The 19,270-nt window shown below is 49.6% G+C and overlaps 2 protein-coding genes across 5 annotated transcripts in view; both read left to right on the top strand.

The window, feature by feature from the left end:
- The window catches only part of LOC144180172 (roquin-2-like), a 46,173-nt gene extending 42,966 nt beyond the window's left edge, over positions 1-3,207 (top strand). For 3 of the 4 annotated variants that reach the window (XM_077708572.1, XM_077708567.1, XM_077708561.1), the window contains exon 8: positions 1,342-3,207. In XM_077708572.1, coding sequence (XP_077564698.1) covers positions 1,342-1,814 — 473 coding nt within the window. In that variant the 3' untranslated portion in view covers positions 1,815-3,207. The remainder of the gene's footprint in view (positions 1-1,341) is intronic. The other variant, XM_077708576.1, reaches the window with a different exon arrangement.
- Positions 3,208-5,270: 2,063 nt separating this feature from the next.
- The window catches only part of LOC144180195 (serine/threonine-protein phosphatase 2A activator-like), a 32,706-nt gene continuing 18,706 nt past the window's right edge, over positions 5,271-19,270 (top strand). Inside the window, exons 1-6 of the mRNA XM_077708583.1 lie at positions 5,271-6,058; positions 6,128-6,210; positions 11,482-11,568; positions 14,386-14,511; positions 17,337-17,454; positions 18,976-19,075. Of these exons, the coding sequence (XP_077564709.1) occupies positions 5,989-6,058; positions 6,128-6,210; positions 11,482-11,568; positions 14,386-14,511; positions 17,337-17,454; positions 18,976-19,075 (584 nt within the window). The 5' untranslated portion in view covers positions 5,271-5,988. The remainder of the gene's footprint in view (positions 6,059-6,127; positions 6,211-11,481; positions 11,569-14,385; positions 14,512-17,336; positions 17,455-18,975; positions 19,076-19,270) is intronic.

Raw genomic sequence — 19,270 nt, 5'->3', positions numbered from 1 at the left:
TAGATAAAGAGCAGTGTACGGCGCGGTGATCGCTGATTTCCTCCAGGACATGAGTAACTGCATTATCGGGTTGATTAGTGAGTATGAGGTCCAATATGTTGTTTCTACGCGTTGGTTCCGCCACGAGCTGTGACATGTTGTGCACGTGTGTTAGGTTTATAAAGTTAAGGCTTGCTTGACGACAGCTGGCACAGCTAACAGTGGAAGAGGACCAGTCTATGTCGGGGTAATTGAAGTCCCCGCCAAGAATGGCTACAGAGTTTGGGTGCTTGTTTAAGACGTGATCAAGAGAATCGTTGAAGTGTTCAATGAACTCTGGGCCACTATCGGGCGGTCTGTAGCACACGCCTATGACGCACGGTACATGCCCAAAGCGTGCTGTAACCCACGTAATTTCAAGGGGCGAGTCGCAAACTATGACCGAAGGACGAAATTCTTTCCAATGGCAACGGCGCACGTGCGCAAAACAAAACAGTGACGGCTGTGGCCTTTCTGGACGTCAGCAAAGCGGTGCTCACTTAGTTTTGTGGACAACATTGGAACAACGATCTGGCAAAGTTTGTCAACAGAGGAAGCTGGACTTCGCCGGCATTCTAGATCAAGGAGAAAAATGTGCAGAGAAGGCGAACCCGTGGGATGTTTTAGATGCGTTTGACACGGCTTGGTCATTCTTGGGCGCGCACGATGACCAGCAATGAACCACTTCTTGTAGCGTGGGAGCTGAGCTGGGAAGTTGCTGCAAGTTAAAACTCGCAAAGTACTAATATAACTGACTTTTGGAATTAAATTTTTGGTTTGTGGGCTTTTTTTTTTTTGTCGTTTGTGTTTTCTTCTTGGGACAACAAAATTCCCGCGAAATTCCCCCAGTGGTTTCGTTATTGTGGGGGCTCTACTTTACTGAAGCACTGTTGTGAAATCGCAAATTTCGGCTCTCTCATTGGAAGTTGCTAAATGTTTACTTTGATTGAAAAATATTTGAACAAAATTGATATTTGCTTCGAAACCAAAAATCACCATTTGCACACCCCTAGTTCCTCATTTCATAGTACGTCGTAGAAGAGATATTGTAGAGTTTTGGTGCGACAGGCATCCATCAAGAGGTGCCCACGTAATCCTGGCACCCAGGCCCCCCCCCCCCCCCTTTAAGAGGTCATCCAGCCTATCTAGTGTGCGCCCACGGCAGCATGCGTGGGGAACTACACGAGGGCTTTTTGTGCCCATGTGTGCAGGCCGGCTAGGTGCCTGATGGGCATCACCAGTTGGGGCGCTGGAATGGATGAATGCTGCGGCCTCGAGTGCAAGGGAGCGTGCATTGCTCAGCTTCACTGGTGTGTGTTGCAGGGCAGCGAATCGTGGGCCGGCCAGCCGCAGGTTCCCACCTCAGTGGGCCCCTGGCTGCTGAACCAGCTGGAAGAGCCCGCCTGTGCCGACGCCTGCTGGACCCACCAGCCACCGCCGGGAGGGCACTGAGGCCCAACCACTGTGGCGGGGAGAGGGTTGCATCGAGAAATACACAGCCGTGGGGGGAGCTGTGGCTTGTCTCTTGGAAAGAAAACTGTCCTCCCAAAGCCCCATTCTGCGTCCATGGGGCTGCACGTGGCTTGAGCACGTGCGACAAGTGCTGTGGATGTATGCCCGAACGGTGTGAAAACGGTGCCACCCGCGTGTTGAAAAAATTTGCCTCCACCTTTCCCTCTTGTGGCCATGCTGCTGCAGGCAGAGAGGGCAAGGTAGAGCACTGCCAGGAGAGCTTTTGTGGCGGAGTCCCTCCACCCCAGCCCCTTTGGAAATGTTTTTATGGAGCAGGAATTTGAGGGTTGCATTTGGTGGAGCTTGCGGAGCAGGGCCACTCCGCTTCGGCTGTTCTGGCGTGGCCTCCCTGATGAAACCCCACTTAACTGGCACTGGCAGCCCCTTGTGCAGTGGAACAGGAACCAAGGAAAACGATATGATCAGAACTATGCAAGTGGGACCAAGCCTTCGTCACCCGCCAAGCAGGAGCACACCGACAGTTGGGAAAGCGTGCCAGGCATTGTTTGATTTCTGTGAAATCGTGGCTTCTTCAGCCTGGTGGCTGCTGTGCTTCTCGGTGCAGAGAAGACCTGCACACAGTGCCATCGTAGGCCCTCGGACGGGCCACAGGTGCTGCTGCTGCAGTGCCAGCTTCTTATTTTGATCAAAACGCCCCCAGTTGTGGTGGTGATTGTTTAGAAATAGCAGGCTGTCTTTAGCTCTTGTTGTTGTTGTGTGTGGGAATGGTAGCTTTTAGTGAAGCGTGCTGTTTTTGGTGAAAGGTGATGTGCAAACGGTGTTTGTTTTTGTGCATTTGGTAATGTTGGCTTCCTCTGTCTTGTGATAACGCTAAGCACTGCAAGTTCTGCTCCGGGCTGTGTCAAGCATCTGGTCTTTAGATTCTAAGCTTGCCTCCTCCGGGTGGGTGTGCCGAGATTGCCTGCCCTAGCGCTTGCACCGTACTACCCACAGCAGTTATAATATACGATTCCATTGTGCTGCCTTATCTGGCACGAGTGATTACGGGGGGGGGGGGGGGGGGGTGCCCCCTTGGGAATTCCTCCCTCACCGCCAATGCGTGTCGGGCACATCCTGACTGGCTGCGGTCACTGGGCCGTCCTGTGCCCGACGTTGCCTTTGTCAAGAGGCGCCACTGGTGATGGCAGTTGCTGGCCTGAGTGTTCACAACTGTGCATGAAAGTAGGCCTAACAGGTCCATTTGTTGTTCTCTGAGAGCGCACCACTGTCAACGGCGGTTCACTTTTTGTTTAGCTCTACATTTGCTCACCCATGGCGTCAGTCCAGTTGTGCTCGTAGTGCGCATCAATCTTTGCCATTGCCAACAAGTGCTCGAGGTGGAGCCTGTTTTATCTTCTCTCTTTAGTGCGGGCATGTTGCGGTGAAGTGTGCGCTACTGTAGTACGACCGAGAAGGGTGCTTTGTGAGTGTGTTGCATGCACCTGGGAGGCCTGCGTGTTCCCCAAGGTCACTGTGGAAAGGGTGTCGCATGTAACGCCCCTGGAAGCCAGGCGGATTTTCCAGAGTGTCCTGGCACCGGCGAGAGGTGTTGTTGTTCAATGCGCTTTTGCCCTGTTTGTGGAACTTGCCGCCAAGCGCCCATTGCCGAGCCCCTTTGTACACACTGCGAGAACGTGGTTACTGTTGACGGCATAATAAAAGGCTCCATTAAGCCTGTGTGTGTTGTGTTGTGCACACAAGGGACCACTCGTTGAACTAACCAAGGTCAATGCGCCTCTTGGCTTTCGTGTGTTGGGCCACGACTCCTTATTTTCATTGAAATGCAACAGTACAAATCTGAGTTGCAAAGACCATGCTCTGAAAATTCGCTTGTAAGTGCACGTTAGTGAAACGGGTAGCTGAGCCAGACTTGAGCACAGCTTTTGGCAGGTGAGGTTCAAGACTTGGATAAAAACCTTCCCCAACCGTAGCTATGATTGTATCAATTCTGCAAGAGCGGTTTCACTTTCTACTTGTGGGAGAACACATTGCACCGCAGCACGTGACGAGTGTCTATGCTGCAAGCATGGGAGCCAGGTGGGGGTCATTTTGCGGCCCTGTAGTGGTTTTGTGCTGCTTTGGGGGCCTCTGCCACTGCTGCCTAGGTCTGCCGTGCTGCTTGGCTGGCCAGTTTTAGGGAAAACTCGCAAGGTGGGAGCAGTATGGTTGCGAAGGAAACCTGTGCAACTAAACTGTGGGCTGGCTGGCTGGCTGCAGTTCAGGTGAATGTAGAATTTCTCTTTGCTGTGCTTGTTGGTGTGCGCGTAGGCTGCTTCAGCTCCTCTTGGAAAGTGGATAACGTACCTGGCTGTCTATTGGCACAACAATCTAAATTTCAGGTGAAAATTGTTTTGACAATGTTAATACATAGCGGACTTGCGCAGTGCCGGTACCCGGTACGCTTTTTCTTTATTTTGGAAACTCTCAACATTGCCGGCTAATGGGTCATTAGTACTGCCATGTCAAGCCTGTCATTAGTACTACCTGCCATGCCTGCCATGTCATTAGTACTGCCATGTCAAGCCATTGTCGGTGGCCTTTTTTTTTTGCGACCAGTGGTACAGTTTAAGTCGCGTTGAGGCACTGTAAACTCTATGCTATGCACTAGAATAGGGCTGTTCTTCCCCTTACTGTCATCAGTGCCCGCTCCCCCCCCCCCCCCCCCCTCAACACTTGTACGCCTTTGCCGGCAACCGGTTATATGCGCGGGCTTGGTGGTTATGATCCCTGCCTCTTGACCTTGTCTGGCTCGCCGCCCAAGAAGGCCTTCAGTTTGTTCGCGCAGGCACGTCCATAATAGAGGAGACTTTGCGGATCAGCGGCGTGGCGCCAGCAGTAACTGGGCTGTTGACAGCTTCATAGCACCGGGCCTTTTGGAACCTAGTGAGAACTGCGTGCCAATACTGGAAGAGGGATCTGAAGGGGAAGCGAAAGCCCAGAATTCGGACCTCCAAAAGCCAGTTTTGGTTGTGGTGACACACAACGAATGTACCACACAAACCTGGATGTAAAGAACCTCCATGTAACGAATTCTTGGATTTAACGAAGGTTTTCAATTCCCCATTGCGATCCCCATTGAAACTCGTGTTTTGGACCTCTATTAACGAAGGCATTGCGGCGGTTTACCTTATACTGTAACGAAGTCGACAAGCTTACTTATCACTCATTGTTTTCGCACTTTTACTAAAAAAATAGGCCGGAGAAATGCACTAATTTAACGTATACTAGCCATACTGTTAGAAGCCAGCAGCTACGAAAACGTCTAGATTCACCTAAAATAACAAACCTAAACAGCGCCTGGCGCAATCAGTGGCTGATATGTAGCAGCCACATCTGGTTTTGCTGGTGTAACGTGAACACCACACAAGGTGGGAAGAGTAACACTTCACTTTTATTTTCACGCGCATCATAAGCTACCGTGCGTTTCAATACACGTGTGGGTGCGGTGTCGGTTCTAGACAAGTTTTGAGAGCTCTGCCTGTCGCCATGTGGTCACGCGTCTCTGCTGCCACCTGTGGTATATCGGTTCGTCGCTGAGTTCTGCAGCCAGAAAATGAAAAGTTTTGTTTTTTCAAGACAAGCTCACAATTTAAAAGCCGCCGAGAACGAAGAACGTTGGCGCCCGGTACAGTACCCCAAACAGCACCCTCTCAACAATTTTGAGTGCGAAGAGCGCATCAAATTCGCAAAAAGGTGCCCTTTCAGCATAAGTTTGGCCCGTGAAACGGGTTAAATTTAATATTCACCGAAAAGGCTGAAAAGTGTCAAAAGGCGAAAGTGATACGCTACGCTGTGTCTATGGCCCGGGCGGAGTAGTGACTAAGTTCATGGGAAAGCCGCAGACGCAACTCGCGCAGTTTTTCACTGTGAAATAAATCATTTAAGGGCGAGTTCACCATCACTTATGTGTAGCATCTTGGTTTCGTTTCTGCTTCATTCATGCGAGCCTTAACTCAAAACTTGCATATAACGAAAACCAGGATTTAGCGAAAAAATTGCACCATCTTCCCGTAGGGGAACCCCGAGTGTTTTCAGTTCGATCGCGGCGTTGCGGGAGGTGAATGAAGGGAGCGGAGCGCGTAGGAAGTGCAGAACGAACGATGGCAAACTTCGTCCTCAATTCTTCAGGAGATGGATCGGTGTCGTCGTGGTCGCCGTTTGACACATTTTTAGGCGGCTGTGTCCACACCTAAAAATGTATCTTACACCGTGGTTTAGGTGAAAGGACTTTAGCAGGGTGCTAGACTTTAGGATCGCCATATCCGACACCGAAACTGGCCGAAGTCGCCGAGCAGTGCTGCGGCGGCCACCTGCGGTCGCTGTCCAAGCCAAGAGTAGACCACGGCAGGCGCCTTTTTTCTGTTGCTTCCTCTCGTAACGAAGCGCTTCGTTTTCAGCGTGTGGTGCGTGCGATTGCACCGGAACGCTGCCCTACGTGGTGCAGCCTTGTCTGGAGACATGACCGATGATGCTGGGTCGGTGACGGAGCGTTGCGCGCGAGGCTGCTCGAGCCGTTCCGCCATGTCAGGTAAAGAGCCGGCCGGATGGGGCTGCTGCAACTTGTGGCGCCTGAGCGATTGCCTTCACTGTTGCGCAGAGACCAGTGAAGAGGCCGAGTACGCGGAACCTCGGCGGATGGTCCAGGTGCCGGCAGATATGGTGAAGTGGACCAAGAGCGAGGTAGGCCCTGTGGCGCAGTCGTAGGTGGTCGGCCTGAGCCGGGGAGCGCCAACAAACGTAGCCGCCGCAACTGGCGAGACGAGCTCGTTCTCTCGTCAACGGTTCTTCCTCGTCGTACGCAACAGCATCAGCGCAGTTTCATCGCACGTCACGAACATGGCGCAAAGGTGGCGGCCGCAGCTTGAAGTGAGCGAGGCGTTGGTCGGGGTTGTCACCCGTACTGCCTGCCGCAGAGCACCGTCAGTACGAAAGCATTGCCTTGGCGGCTGACCCCATTCGCTCGTCGAGCGAGGATGAGGTTGCGTTGCTTGTGTGCCATCTGAACTCCTCGATTGTCCACACTCCTGGGGATGCTGATACATTTTGTTCTCTCTGCAAGCCGGACATTCCAGCTTCACGTGCGGGTGCGTGTGTAGTGTTCGGACTCGCTTGGTTGAGCGAAGTGGCCGGGTTGCTTGCAGTGCCTGCTTTAAGCGCTAAACACAATGCTACTATCCTTCGCGCTGTCCCTGTTTTCCGCCAGGGGCAGTTAATGGGACCTGCTCTTAACACATCAACACACGACCTGCAACTGCTCTACACTGCGCTGCCTCGATCATAAATCACCGCGCTGCCTTCGTGCTTTGTCCACGGTGTAAGATGAGGCTTTGTGGTGTGACGTAGGAGCAGGGAGAACCGTTCGAGAGTCAATGTGCGCGTCTCCCAAGGAAAGTCGTTGTTGCACAGCATGCTACTCACCATGTGGACTGTGTAGCTATTGTATTTAGATGTTGTGTTGCTTATGGTTTGAAGGGCAACGAAACAATGCGTACGGCGAACACAAAGCAGATGGGGCAGATGCTAACTTCAAACTAGTTTTGCTGCACTTGACATGAGCTTTCTGCCCTGCGTAAGTGCTTGTGCTTGTGCATACCGGGTGGACGTCAGGAAGGCTGTGGGAAGAAGCCCTCAAATTGCAATGTGGATTGTGCCATCGGTGCTGTCGGTGAAATCCTGCTATCTTGTGGAAGGTCTTACTTTGGCCAGACGGGCCGTTGTGTTAATGATAGAGCCAGAGAACATGATTTATCTTTTAGGGCACACATTTGCTTAATCACAATCATGCCTGCAGTTGGGAACCATGGTTTAGAGGACTCGAGATACTGAACAGAACCAAGGACATGGCTGGGAGGGCATTAGTTGAAGCGTACTGTACCAAAAAGAGAGCAAGCGAGTGTGTGAGTGAGAACGCAACAGACCTTTTCCATGACCTTTATCTGCTCATGTACTTGCGGAACCACCATTTGCTGGCTTGCTCTTATCGGAATCGCCGCTTCTGACGGATGCAGTGGGCATGCCGGGCCCCACTCCAAACCTGTTATGGTTGGCATTCGGCGGTTACTGCCAAAGCGCTAAGTCATTGGACGCCCATTCATTGGCATTGGGTAACGTACTAAACTTCGTCAACAGCACACTCAAAGAACAACTTTTGCACATGATGTTAAAAAGGCAGAGCACGATGTGAATGCAAAGCAAGCCTCCTAGCTATCACCCGGTCGCACCCTGGGACTAGCAGTATTGGACAACAGCATCACCGGCAATCATAGTCGAAAAGCCACCAGTTGTAACTTTTATATTCACTGCTACTAGCGCTGTTCGTAGAGGGAAAAAGGTCCACTGCACTGTACGCTAGCGGAATGGGCTTTCTCGAACACGTCCTGTGAACTTCTTTAATTTTGTTATCATGTGTGTATTTGTCAGTTTCACTTTTTTCCCTTCTTCTACAGGACAATTGGGAGTTAAGCTCATGTCAAGTGCAATCAAATTATTTGAAATTAGCGCCTGTCCTGTCTGCTTTGTGTTTGCCGGCCGTCCGTGTTTTTTCGTTATGTTTCAGACCATGGGAACTACTCATAAAGTAGCCCAGCAGGACATTCTACTAAGTTGTGCTGCTTGTTTGCGTCATTCCCAGTGCTGGCTGTGGTGTTTATTCAACCCGACACCGGTACTGGCCTTCACCAGCTGCGCCAGTGACAACACGAGCGCTACTCTCGACTAGTTGCAACACAAGTTTATGCTAGTAAGGCAGAACGCATGGTCACTGCACTAAAAAATTAAGCAAGTTTATTGCATGCCAAAATACCCACCTGCTCATCATACCTGGAAGTCTATGGGTAGCTGGGTGGATGTGTCGAACCACGGCCGACTTCTTCTTTCTGGGAACTGTAGTTATCCTTTACCTGTAGCTTATTGTTTTCAAGTTTTTCACGCGCTCGAGCCATGGTATGCGTTTGAATTTAAAATGCAGTCAGTGTACTATCTTGATCAGAGTTGGGGTGAACACGGGAGTGCTTGTCATTCTGTATGCGTGAAAAGCCTGGAGCCAGAAAAGCTGGGGCAATGTTTGATTGCTTGCAAAAGGGGGGAGTCAGCACAGCCAGCCAATTAGTTTCTTCAAGCTTCATCAGTGTCGGTATGTGCTTTTAAAAACGCGCGGCATTGTCTTTGTGAAAGCGGAAAAGGCCTTGGAATGATTGTTGAATACCAGGATGTCTGGTCTGGTATCTAATTTTGTCTGGTAAATGCGTCTGGTATCTGATGTCAGAAGCACAGTGGGCTTGGGCTTCCAGTTAGAAAGGTGAATGGCAATTTCAGAATTTCTTTAATAATTCTCGAAAGTTTGCAAGTGGCTAATGACGTGTCCTTTAGGAATGTTATTGGCACTGAATTTAGCCTCCCTGGTATTTAAGCTGATGGCCAGTGACTGTTTCAAGTCACTGGCCATCTGCGTCTTTCGCTACACAAGCAGGGCGCGCACTCACGCATTTGCTTAAAAAACAAAAATAAATGAACCAAGACACTCATGAGAGGGCATCGGGCCACAATAGAAGGGTCCGCGGGCCGCGTGTTTGAGACCTCTGGGCTAAGGTGTTGCGCTGCTGAGCACGAGGACGCGGGTTCGATTCCCGGCCGCCACGGCCACTTTTCGATGAAGGCGAAAAGCAAAAACGCCCCTGTGTGTGAGATTTCGGCGCACGTTAAAGATCCCCAGGGGGTCAAAATTAATCCGGAGCCCTCCACTACGGCGCGTCTCATCGCCTGCATTGCATCAGCGCGTTAAACCCTACAATCAATCAAATCATCAAAAGCACTCTGGCGTCGTGGGCGCTGCCGGGAAAGCCGGCGAACACGTCGATGAACACCATGTCCGCATTGTAGATCCCCTGGAGTACGATGGAGTGAAACTTCTTCCGATTGTGGTAACTTTCTTCGGACTCCGAGGGTCTAGAAATGCGGCAGCCATAAATCGCGCCGATCATGTCCGGCAGTCCTCCGCTTCCTCGACAAATGAGAGTGTGGAATGCCCGCTTGTTTAGCTCCAATACTGCTCAGTTGTGCCAGAATATTTTCCGTCCGCTTATAGAAATAAATAAATCAGATGACTTGGTAGGCTGCGGTGGGAACAGATGATTTGCTCACGTCGAATTCGCGATCATGTACTAGGCCACTGTCTACCGATGCACGACAGGGCAATCAGAACTGTCTTCTGGGCAGGCATTTCGGGGCGTCCTCGCAGGCCTTCGAGGTAGAATTCGGAGTTGAAATTCGGCGACCAGGGCTGCCACTGTACGCCGCAACAGGCGAAACAGTCTCCTGAACTCAAACTCCAGGTAGGTCGGCACAGCGTTCTTCACGTAGAGGGGTACGCGGTGCCGTTCTTCCCACTGGACCATCGCGAGGATGACGCACACATTGAAAATGTCCTCTTCGCAATCGTACTCTTCATCTTCAAGATGACGGCGGTCCGCAAACAACGCGCCGGGGAGAGCAGCGAGCGCACTTCTTGCGTTGTCCGACATTTTGCCGCTGAAACTGTAGCAGACGACCGAAAAAAAAGTTGGTCCGCAGCGCTCGTCGCAGCTGGGATTTCTCGGTCCCGGCTTCCGGTGTATCCTGAGGTGCTTGAACAACGTAATCATGACGAAACTTCCTGCCCGGGAGCAAGCTTCTGGCACCCCCTGCGGGCTGCCAGAACACCCGTAAATCGAACAGGCCCACTGTCATCGTTGTTGATGTCGTCGAACCTACCTCTGATGCGGAGCACGCCTCCTCGCATAGTGGCGTCACCACAAGTGTGGATGAGTAGCGCCATCCAGCGGTAGCCATGGGAGACCAGACATCGCGTACGCTTGAAAATCTTGAAAATACTGACTTAATAAGCGTCTCGTGCTTTTTTCAGCACAGCAAAAGCACGCAGAGGGTCATACTAAGAGTGGCTATGCACGCAGTTACTGTACAAGGGTCACACAATTATTTGTCTGAGTATTGCACCAAGTGTTTAGGGTGTACTGAGTGAAGAATTTTAAACAGAAAAATTAATGAACCCCTTCCCCCCAGAAACAGGGGTGCACGCGAAACTTGACCTTGGAGAAAACAAAAACGAATCCCTCCTGCGAAAATCAAACCACAAAACCATTGACCGACCCCAACAAAGCCCTTCGAACTCGGCGGAAGCACTGAGCTTACCCGAATGCATGGCAGAGTGAGCCTATCCTACCACAGACGATGGTGAACTGGCTGACGTGCCTTTCATAGAGCGCACCTGCGATGGGGCGTAGTGCACCGTGCATAGTGTGCATGTCAGCTGCGGACGAGGAGGGAGATAGAGCGGGGGAATCCCGAGGGGCAAGGTTTTGCGCGACGACACTGACAGCACAATCCGTTGTGAGGTGATCTGGCACGCCACTTGTGCATGTGTGCGCACCAGCTGCAAACGAGGAGCGACAGCTGTGGGTAAGGAGGAAGGGAGAGGGGTTTTTAGGCAAACACCACCGACAGCGTAAGTCAGCCAATACAAGCTGCGCTTGAAAGTTTCCACGGTTCCTTGCAACCACCCATAGGTTGACAAAAGGGAGCTTCCGGTATGGTGTGCAGGTGGCTGTTTTGGCACTCGGTAAACTGGGAAGAGTTTGTGCTCATGTTTACTGGCGGAAGGCAAGGGCGCAGCCGAACAACCAATACCTGGTCGTTCGCAATGACATGAAGGTGACGAGCTTCTGTTAAAGGGGCTGAACATAGATCCCTTTGGCCGCACTTTGGGCTAGTTGTAAGAACTGAAGTTTAGCCCATTGTATGCCATGCATGTTGGCTGGGACAGTTACCTATCATCCTGAGGTTTGCACTAGCCGTAATTGTATCGCTACTTGGCCCCAGACTTCCCACTGCCGTGTGTCTTCTTCCACGCGACCGGATGAGCACCTTTACTGAGCGAGTGTTCCTTTTCCCCCTCAGGCATACAGCGAGTACATGGGCTTCATCCTGGCCCTCAACAAGAGCGTCCAGGGCAAGACGCTCACCGGTGACTCGGTCGTTTCTCAGGTGAGCTTTCCTCCACACGGCCCGTCGATGGGCTCGTTTCACATCTGCTTCTGCCGGGTGGATACAGTGTTTCCGACATAAACTCTTTATTGGGTGCATTAGAACGGGCCAGTCAAAGTTGGCAAACCATCGAGGGGCACTGCAAGTTTTACCCTTCCCTGGTGCGGTGGGTAAAGTACCGTGCCTGGAATCTGGGTTGAGTTAAATTCTTTTTTTATGTATATATTATTATTGCCGTTATTAAATTAGTGCAAGTGTGCAAATAGCAAAGTGAATAACGCATCCCATTTCGCTTTGAATCGAATCACAGCGTTTGAGAATTTCAAATTTTTTGAGTATATAGTGTCATTGCATTGTTATCCCGGGGCTGACAGGAAAGTTCATGGAGCTGCCATTTACATTTGTTGCACAAGGCAATTATGTTACATAGTTATGCTACAGGGATACATAGTTATACAGTTAAACCTCGATATAACGAAGTCGTACTTGGGGCCGCAAATTTCGTTAAATCGAGAATTTCGTAAAATCGAGGTTTCGATTTTACAGTTCATTTAACCAGTTATTGGGGTTTTAACACTTTGGCCCTCGCCAGGCAACAACTGCTATGTAGTTACCTCTCCAATTAAAGCGAAATTTGTACTAAAACTGGCCGCCAAAATTGTGTGAATTAAGAGTTTCAACACTTGGGCAATGGAATTCGGATAGCCGACGGTAGTTCATGTGTCATCGTAAAACCGGTGCTTTTTCCGCAACGCCTCATTAAATATGATAGCAGACTAGGTTTCCACTTTTTGTTTTTTCATTTCGGTCACTACTAAATGCCGCTGTTATAGTCAATTGAACCCGCGCCCGCGTCCATGTCCCGTGAACTTCACCCCGCCGAGGTGCTCGTTCGAAGTTACGCCTCTTTTCGTCTATTCAGTGGTAGGCTTAGGGGCCTAGGCGCGGTGGGCCAACAGCGGAAGGCTGCTATGAAACTTTCGAAAGACTTTTTTCATGTACAAAGGCTCTGCAGTATAGGCGCGTGATGCAACCACAACACTCGAGATAAAGCCATGATTGCGAGTTCAGCGGAGTACACGCGGACCGCTTCACTGTGTGGAGCAGCGCTTACGTGCTCCGGAAAGCGGAAAGCTTACATTAAATAAAATTCTTCCGGTCAAATTCGATTAAGCAATTACTTTTATGCCCACTGAGCCCTTACGAAACTGATTTCTCCTCACCGCAGCTGTCTAATGAACGCTGGTGAAACGAAGATGACCACGTTCAAAGAGAGCAATTTATTGCCACCAGCACTCGATGTTCAAGGCGTAGTGAAGAAGTCCGTAAGCAGTGCTTGGCGTTTCTTGACCAGGGCGGGCTTTACGTGACGGTCGTATGTGTGCACCTGCGTGCCTCCGCAGAACATCGATGGCATCCATCACACTTCGGTGGCTGTCGGTTTCACCGAACTTCCTCAGGCTCTTGTTCGGAACACTTTTCTTTCTCTTGGAGTGCTCATGCTGCTTACAAAACTCACCTAACGATGCACGAACAAAATATTAATTTGGTTATCAGCGAGCACTACCTAGAGCAGCAGCACCGTGAGCAATGACGCGTTGAAAAAAAAAGCTTGAAATAGGCTTCGGTAGCCTAAGCATAGAGGGCGCTGGCGTAGGCAACGATGGAGACGTCAAAATAGTGGCCGCACTATTAAACCGTTTATGACCGCTAGCGGTTTGTGCAGCTTCGTTCTTCGCTTTTAATTGTTGTTAACCGTAGATTTCACCGCTTTTCTTTCATTTGAGCCTTCAAGAGTCAATTTGAGCACTGAATTTTTTCAATGTAGGGCCTGAGAGGCAAAATAAAACGTGCCTCGACCGGAATTTCGTTCTTCCTTTCTTGCCGTGACTTCGTTAAATCGAAAGCGCCGCACAAAATTACTTCGTAAAATCGAGACAAAAATACATGCATTTAGCAAAATTTTGTTAGAAAACTTGAAAAAATTCGTTATATCGCGAATTTCGTTAAATCGAGGTTCGTTATATCGAGGTTCAACTGTACTGTAATTACACTTAACCACTAAGCTCACCAAATGAAACTGTAGTTGCCCCGTGTAACAAACAATATTGTTACAAGTACAACGAAGGGTGACAGTGCTTCAAGCACAGAGGCTGCACAATACCGAAGAGTATGTGGAGAACTGGTGCGATCAGAAATGGCGGAACACTCACTCCGATCTTTTCAGTTCAGATTATTTGGCCCAAAGATTGACCATTTCTGTAAACGCCCAAATCATAACTGACAACATCATCGGGGAAGCTGGAGGCAACAGCATGGCTTCTTGTTCTATGCCACAGGAAAAATTTGCAAACTGTTTAAACGAGCCCTTTATTTTTCTACAGGCTAGTCACTGAAGGGTGCTCGGGAAATAGCTCGATGTTTGCTTTGATTTGAAAATACTATTCACTTTGATTCTCACGTATTCCAACCAACAAAATTATTACTTGCTTCGTATTCACTGTGAAAGCAAAAATCGTTAGTTGCACATCCCTTTTTAAAGTTAGTTTTTGTTGGAAATGTCCGTCTTGCATGCATCATAGCTTTTTTTCTAGGGGCACTTGGGCAACACAGTGAAAACCCTTGGTGGAACGCCGACTGCCAGTTTCCTTCCCACACTAGGGCGCAGCTCACTGCAGGGAGGCGTTGATGCTTCCGGGTGTGCACCGTGGGTTTTAAGCACAATGAGCACAGGCATCCTGTCGTTGCATGCTCACTGTTGGGCAACGGGTAGCTCGGTCGGAGGTGTGCGGAAGACTGTCTCCTGGCCGAGCGCAGGTGACGTCGAAGGTGCTGGCCGTGCTGGATGAACTGGACGGCTGGGTGCGCGACATTCCGCCTGTCGACCAGCCACAGCGCTTCGGCAACTCGGCCTTCCGCACCTGGCTCAAGAAAGTGCAGCAGGTGAGGGGAGGGCTGCATGTTGGACCCACGGTTACCTTCACTCCTTTTGCTTTCACTCCTTTCACACTCTTCTTCGCTCCTTTCAATCTTTCCTGTCACTCCTTTCACTTCATCAGTGCTGTTGCACTTTCCAAGTTGCATTTATGAAGGTCGGGGACTTTCGTAAGTTTGGCTGGAAAAGTGTTCAACTTGGTGCATTTCAGCAGCAGAAGTGCATTGTGGGTGCGCACTATCGCATGGCAAGTTTTGCCCGGAAAATGTGCAAAGATTGAATGGCCTGCAACAGGTGGTAAATGACCAGTTTATGCTGCTTGCTGCGTATATTACTTGTGCTCCTAATGATCTCTTCAGCTGTGACACTTACCAAACAAAGGAGTGCGTAGGACTTGCATGAAAGCATGCCAACGTAAAGAATAAAAAAAAGGGGGGGGGGGGGGGGGGGGGGCGTGAAGCGCAACGGCAGGCTCGAAACTAGTCCCGCATGGCAAAGTACCAGCTTACTGATGCAGTGACTGCTTGCAGGCAGGAGTGCTCCGTGGAAAATACAGGACAAGAAAACAGCTCACTTTGTGACCTTTTAAGTCCTGCACATGTTATTTGTTTGGTGACTGCGCCTGTGACCAATTATAGCTGGGCAAGAAGCGGCCTCGCGTTGTGCTTTCATTGAGAAATAAAAAAAAACGATGTACAAAACTAGCACACTTACCTTGTTTCCATGGTTATCCGTGGTTTCTTTTTGTGTACAGCAAGGTACACACTAGTGTTTGGGTGTCCTGGGCAACGATAAATGCTGACGCCGCTACCTTGGGGCTGTCATGCGTACCCCGGTATTCAGAGATCCGGAAATCCCCCAACATGGCAAAAACGTACATGAGCACCACAAGGCGGCGCCAGTAGGGTTTATGACATCATCCTTCACTTCCCCGTGCATGTACGATATCAGTGGGTTACTGTTACGTGTTTTGTTAAAGGCCAACTGCAACAAAAATTTACCTGCCGCAAATTCTGTTTCAACGTGTAGTATACACCACTAAAGTCTCTTGTGACCTAATTTTAAGGTCCATACGTGTGCAGTATTTTATTAAAACCACTTGAAAACATGCCGCACTAGCTGACGTAGCATCTAGCGGAGTGTTGCTACAACTGTTTACCACTGTGGTGAACTTCTATATGGGATGTTATAGTCAGGGGTCCCGCGCTACCATCGTCTGTCCTCAGTAGCCGTTTTACGTGCGGCCTCACGCGAGTGAGCAGCTTAATTTGTGCCCCTTGCATGAAAAATTGCTTTCACGTGCTTCCGAAGTGCGAGAAGCTGAAGGAGCTTTGGGTTGCCGAGACACGAGAGAGCAAATTCGAAAAGAGCCAGGGCAGGTTGACGTGACGTGATGTGCCGTCGACGAGCGAGTATGGCAGTTGCACAACGGCTGATATTGTGGTTGCGACGGTGGCAGCAGGCTCTCAATGGACCCTGAAATTGAGTATGTGAGACATGAGTACAGCTGACGCGAGATGATACGCTGTTGTCGCAGTCGGTTGGGGTATGGCAGCTATGTGGCGCATTGCATAAAATTAGTTCAGTTCAAACTACTTCGTCAAAAAATAAACAAAAGCCAGCCGCTGTTGGCAACATTTCGTTCACTGGTAAGAAAAAAAAAATAAGAAAAGAATGGGGTTACATTGGCGGAATGGGTGAAAAGATCGGGCCATCTCCACTAACGTGAAACCTGGAGAGAGGCAAAGCATGCAGTGTATAAGTGTATTCCTAGTGCCTTGGCGTTTTTGGCGATGGAGATGAAATCATTGGGGTTAGACGCGTACAGCTTTGCTGTAAAAGTCTCGTATCTTTGAAGCATGAAGCGTTCTAGCGCAAGGCATTGGAAAACGAGTGTCCCGGTGTTTTAGTACTGTGACTATATGACAGGAGACGCCGACAGCCCAAGGCCCTAAGGGGCTTCGCCCCTAAAAGAAAGTTGCCAACCTTGAGTCAAGGGTAGGGTGGCTGTTTCACAGCTTTCGTTGCTGCATTGCCTTTTATATAGGCGGGCGCCATTATTTATCTAAATATTTGGCGTGGCCACCCTGCTAACAGGAACAAAACTGCCCATGTAAACAAAAAGAATAAAATCCTAGGTTGAACTTTGATAATATGCGCTGAAACCAAATTCGTAGCCGCTAGCCAGCACGTTTTGGTGCTTTTCTACCACGGTAGCTTGTTTTTTTTTTCTTCTTCTAACAAACGCAGGGTGGTTTGGTCAGCACAGTTAATATGCCCTGTGCTAGCACCCATCTACCTCTCAACACTGTTGTTTGTGTACCTATTTCCTATCTCTCAGCTTCACCACACTTTATGATGCCGGTGTTTACCATACCGGATAATAGGCGCTTCTCAGCTGCTCACAGTGAACCAATAATGATTGCACTGATTTCCCAACCCCTTTTTGCTCATATTACGAAGTTTTGAAGACACGGACAACCGGAAACACCTCAGATGCACGCAGTCCTCGCAGGTGGTCGTGGGCAAATCTGTCGGTCGCACCCACTCGATTCCCGACTATCGCGTCACTTCTGGCTGACCGTAATAGCCGCCCTTTTTCCAGTTTCGGCTTGGAAAAGAGTGATTTTGTTTTTGATCTTCATTTGCAATGCAGTGGCGCGTATTTGGGCCTCCAGATTTTGCATTTAGCGTTTTGCAAAGTAATGCTGCCTGGAGACTGCATTTAAGAGGCCTAAAATTTCATTGCAGTTGGCCTTTAACATGCTGAGTGGTGTAGCGAATGCGTGGCAAGCAGATTGCAAGTGGAGGGCCCCTGCGACCACCCTCGCAGGAGAGCAGGCGGCTCCTGTCGGCGGCGCTTCCTGACAAGTACCACCCGGCCCTGGTGGAGCTGGTGCCCTACTTCCAGGACAGCTTTGGCAACATGACCCGCATCGACTATGGCACTGGTACGGTGGCACAATTCTTTGGCACACCTTATCCAGTGCAGGCCTACCGGTACTCTCCTACAGGGCAGAAACTTGGAGGGGCTCACTAAAAGGGTTCAACTAAACTTGAGGATGACTCAGCGAGCAATGGAACAGAAGATGATAGGTGTAACATTAAGGGACAAAAAGAGAGCAGAGTGGGTCAGGGAACAAACGCGTGTTAAGGACATATTAGTAGAAATTCAGAAGAAGAAATGGGTGTGGGCGGGGCACGTAATGCGAATGCAATTGCTAACCGTTGGTCATTAAGGGTAACAGAGTGGATCCCTCGAGAAGGCAAGCGTGGCAGGGGGCGGCAGAAAGTTAGGTGGGCAGGTGAGGTTAAGAAGTTTGCGGGGATAAATTGGTCGCAGTTAGCACAGGACCAGGATGATTGGAGATTCATGGGAGAGGCCTTTGCCCTGCAGTGGGTGTAGATAGGCTGATGATGATGATCCAGTGCAAAAATATGCCATTGCTGGCTGCCACTTTATTAACGGGGGACATGGCTCTTAAAACTATTTCTTTTAATTTTTAAGTAAACTCTGAAACGTGTAGGTCTTACTTCTTTTCTCACTCTGATTTCAAATATGCCATTATTTTTTGAGTAAGTCAATTAGTTCCCAAGATAATTAGCAATAATTAGTAATTTTTGGAGGAACGATAGACAAAACAGTGTTGGTCGTAGAACTGTAATCTTGACATTTTACAGGTGACAGCTGCTTGGTGAGAGCTTGCTGGGCATGATTCTAGTGCATCGCACCTTATTCCTGCAAGCAGGGCTACTATAGCAAGTCAGAAGATGATAATAAACCACAAATGAAAGTTCTGACAGACAAGTGACTTTCAGAATATGTCAAAAGGCATCCACCACCAAGTTTGCTTTTCAACTCCAAGCAAATTTGTTTGCATCGCTTGGTTGCCTTGAACCTTGTGCTGGCCATAATCATTGACAAGGAGTTTTTACATCACATGGGGCTAATTGGGGCCTTTAATAATGTCCAAAGTCAAACCACCAGATTTCTTCCAGAAAACCATCCAAAATCGTGAAATTTGAAATGGAGGTTGGGCTTCACCACAAGGTCCGGGCACCATGCATGCTAACACTCACTCACGCACGCACGCGCACGCGCGACTGCACCTGTGCCTTGCTCACACTTTGTGATACTATGGCTACGTCACGAAAAAATGGAAGGGAAATGGGAGAAAAATGCCAGCCGTATTAATTTATTTCACAGCAAATAAGGATCATTGGTCGTCAAAGAGCCGGGAGAGCTTTTCAGTTAAAAGAAAATGTTTAGCGTCCCTTTAACATGTCCAGTCTCGAGGGAAAGCTCTTCTTGTCTGGCAAGGTATTTCTTTTGGGCCCCTTCCAGTTCGAGTTGGAGGCCTGTCAATGTTGTTGCTCTTTTTCGTAAGTGTTACGTTGCTGCTGGTGCCAAAGGGCCACATTCTGGCCCACTTCTCCGGCACATGCTAAAAAGCGCCTGTCCGGCTTGGCAGGTCACGAAATGAGCTTCGCCATGTTCCTGTGCTGCCTGTTCAAGGTGGGCGCCTGGACCGAGGTGGACTCGCCAGCCGTCGTCTTGTCCGTCTTTCAGAGGTATTTCACGGCTATCATGTTTGTGCACGTGCCCTTCTGGGCCAGTTATCATGACTGCGGTGTAACGAGGCATGATGATGGAGAAAACCAGTGTGTGGGTTTGCACTACAGTTGAATCCCGCTACAACGAAATTGACGGGACGTGCAAAAAATTTCGTTGAAGCGAAAATTCGTTGAGGCGGAATCTGCCCCAAC

Source organism: Haemaphysalis longicornis, unplaced genomic scaffold (genome assembly GCF_048455015.1).
Source record: "Haemaphysalis longicornis isolate Haplotype H1 unplaced genomic scaffold, Haemaphysalis longicornis Haplotype H1 scaffold_1, whole genome shotgun sequence".
Classification (NCBI taxonomy): domain Eukaryota; kingdom Metazoa; phylum Arthropoda; class Arachnida; order Ixodida; family Ixodidae; genus Haemaphysalis; species Haemaphysalis longicornis.
Note: the sequence above shows the minus strand (reverse complement) of the source record. Positions and strands in the feature narration are given on the sequence as shown.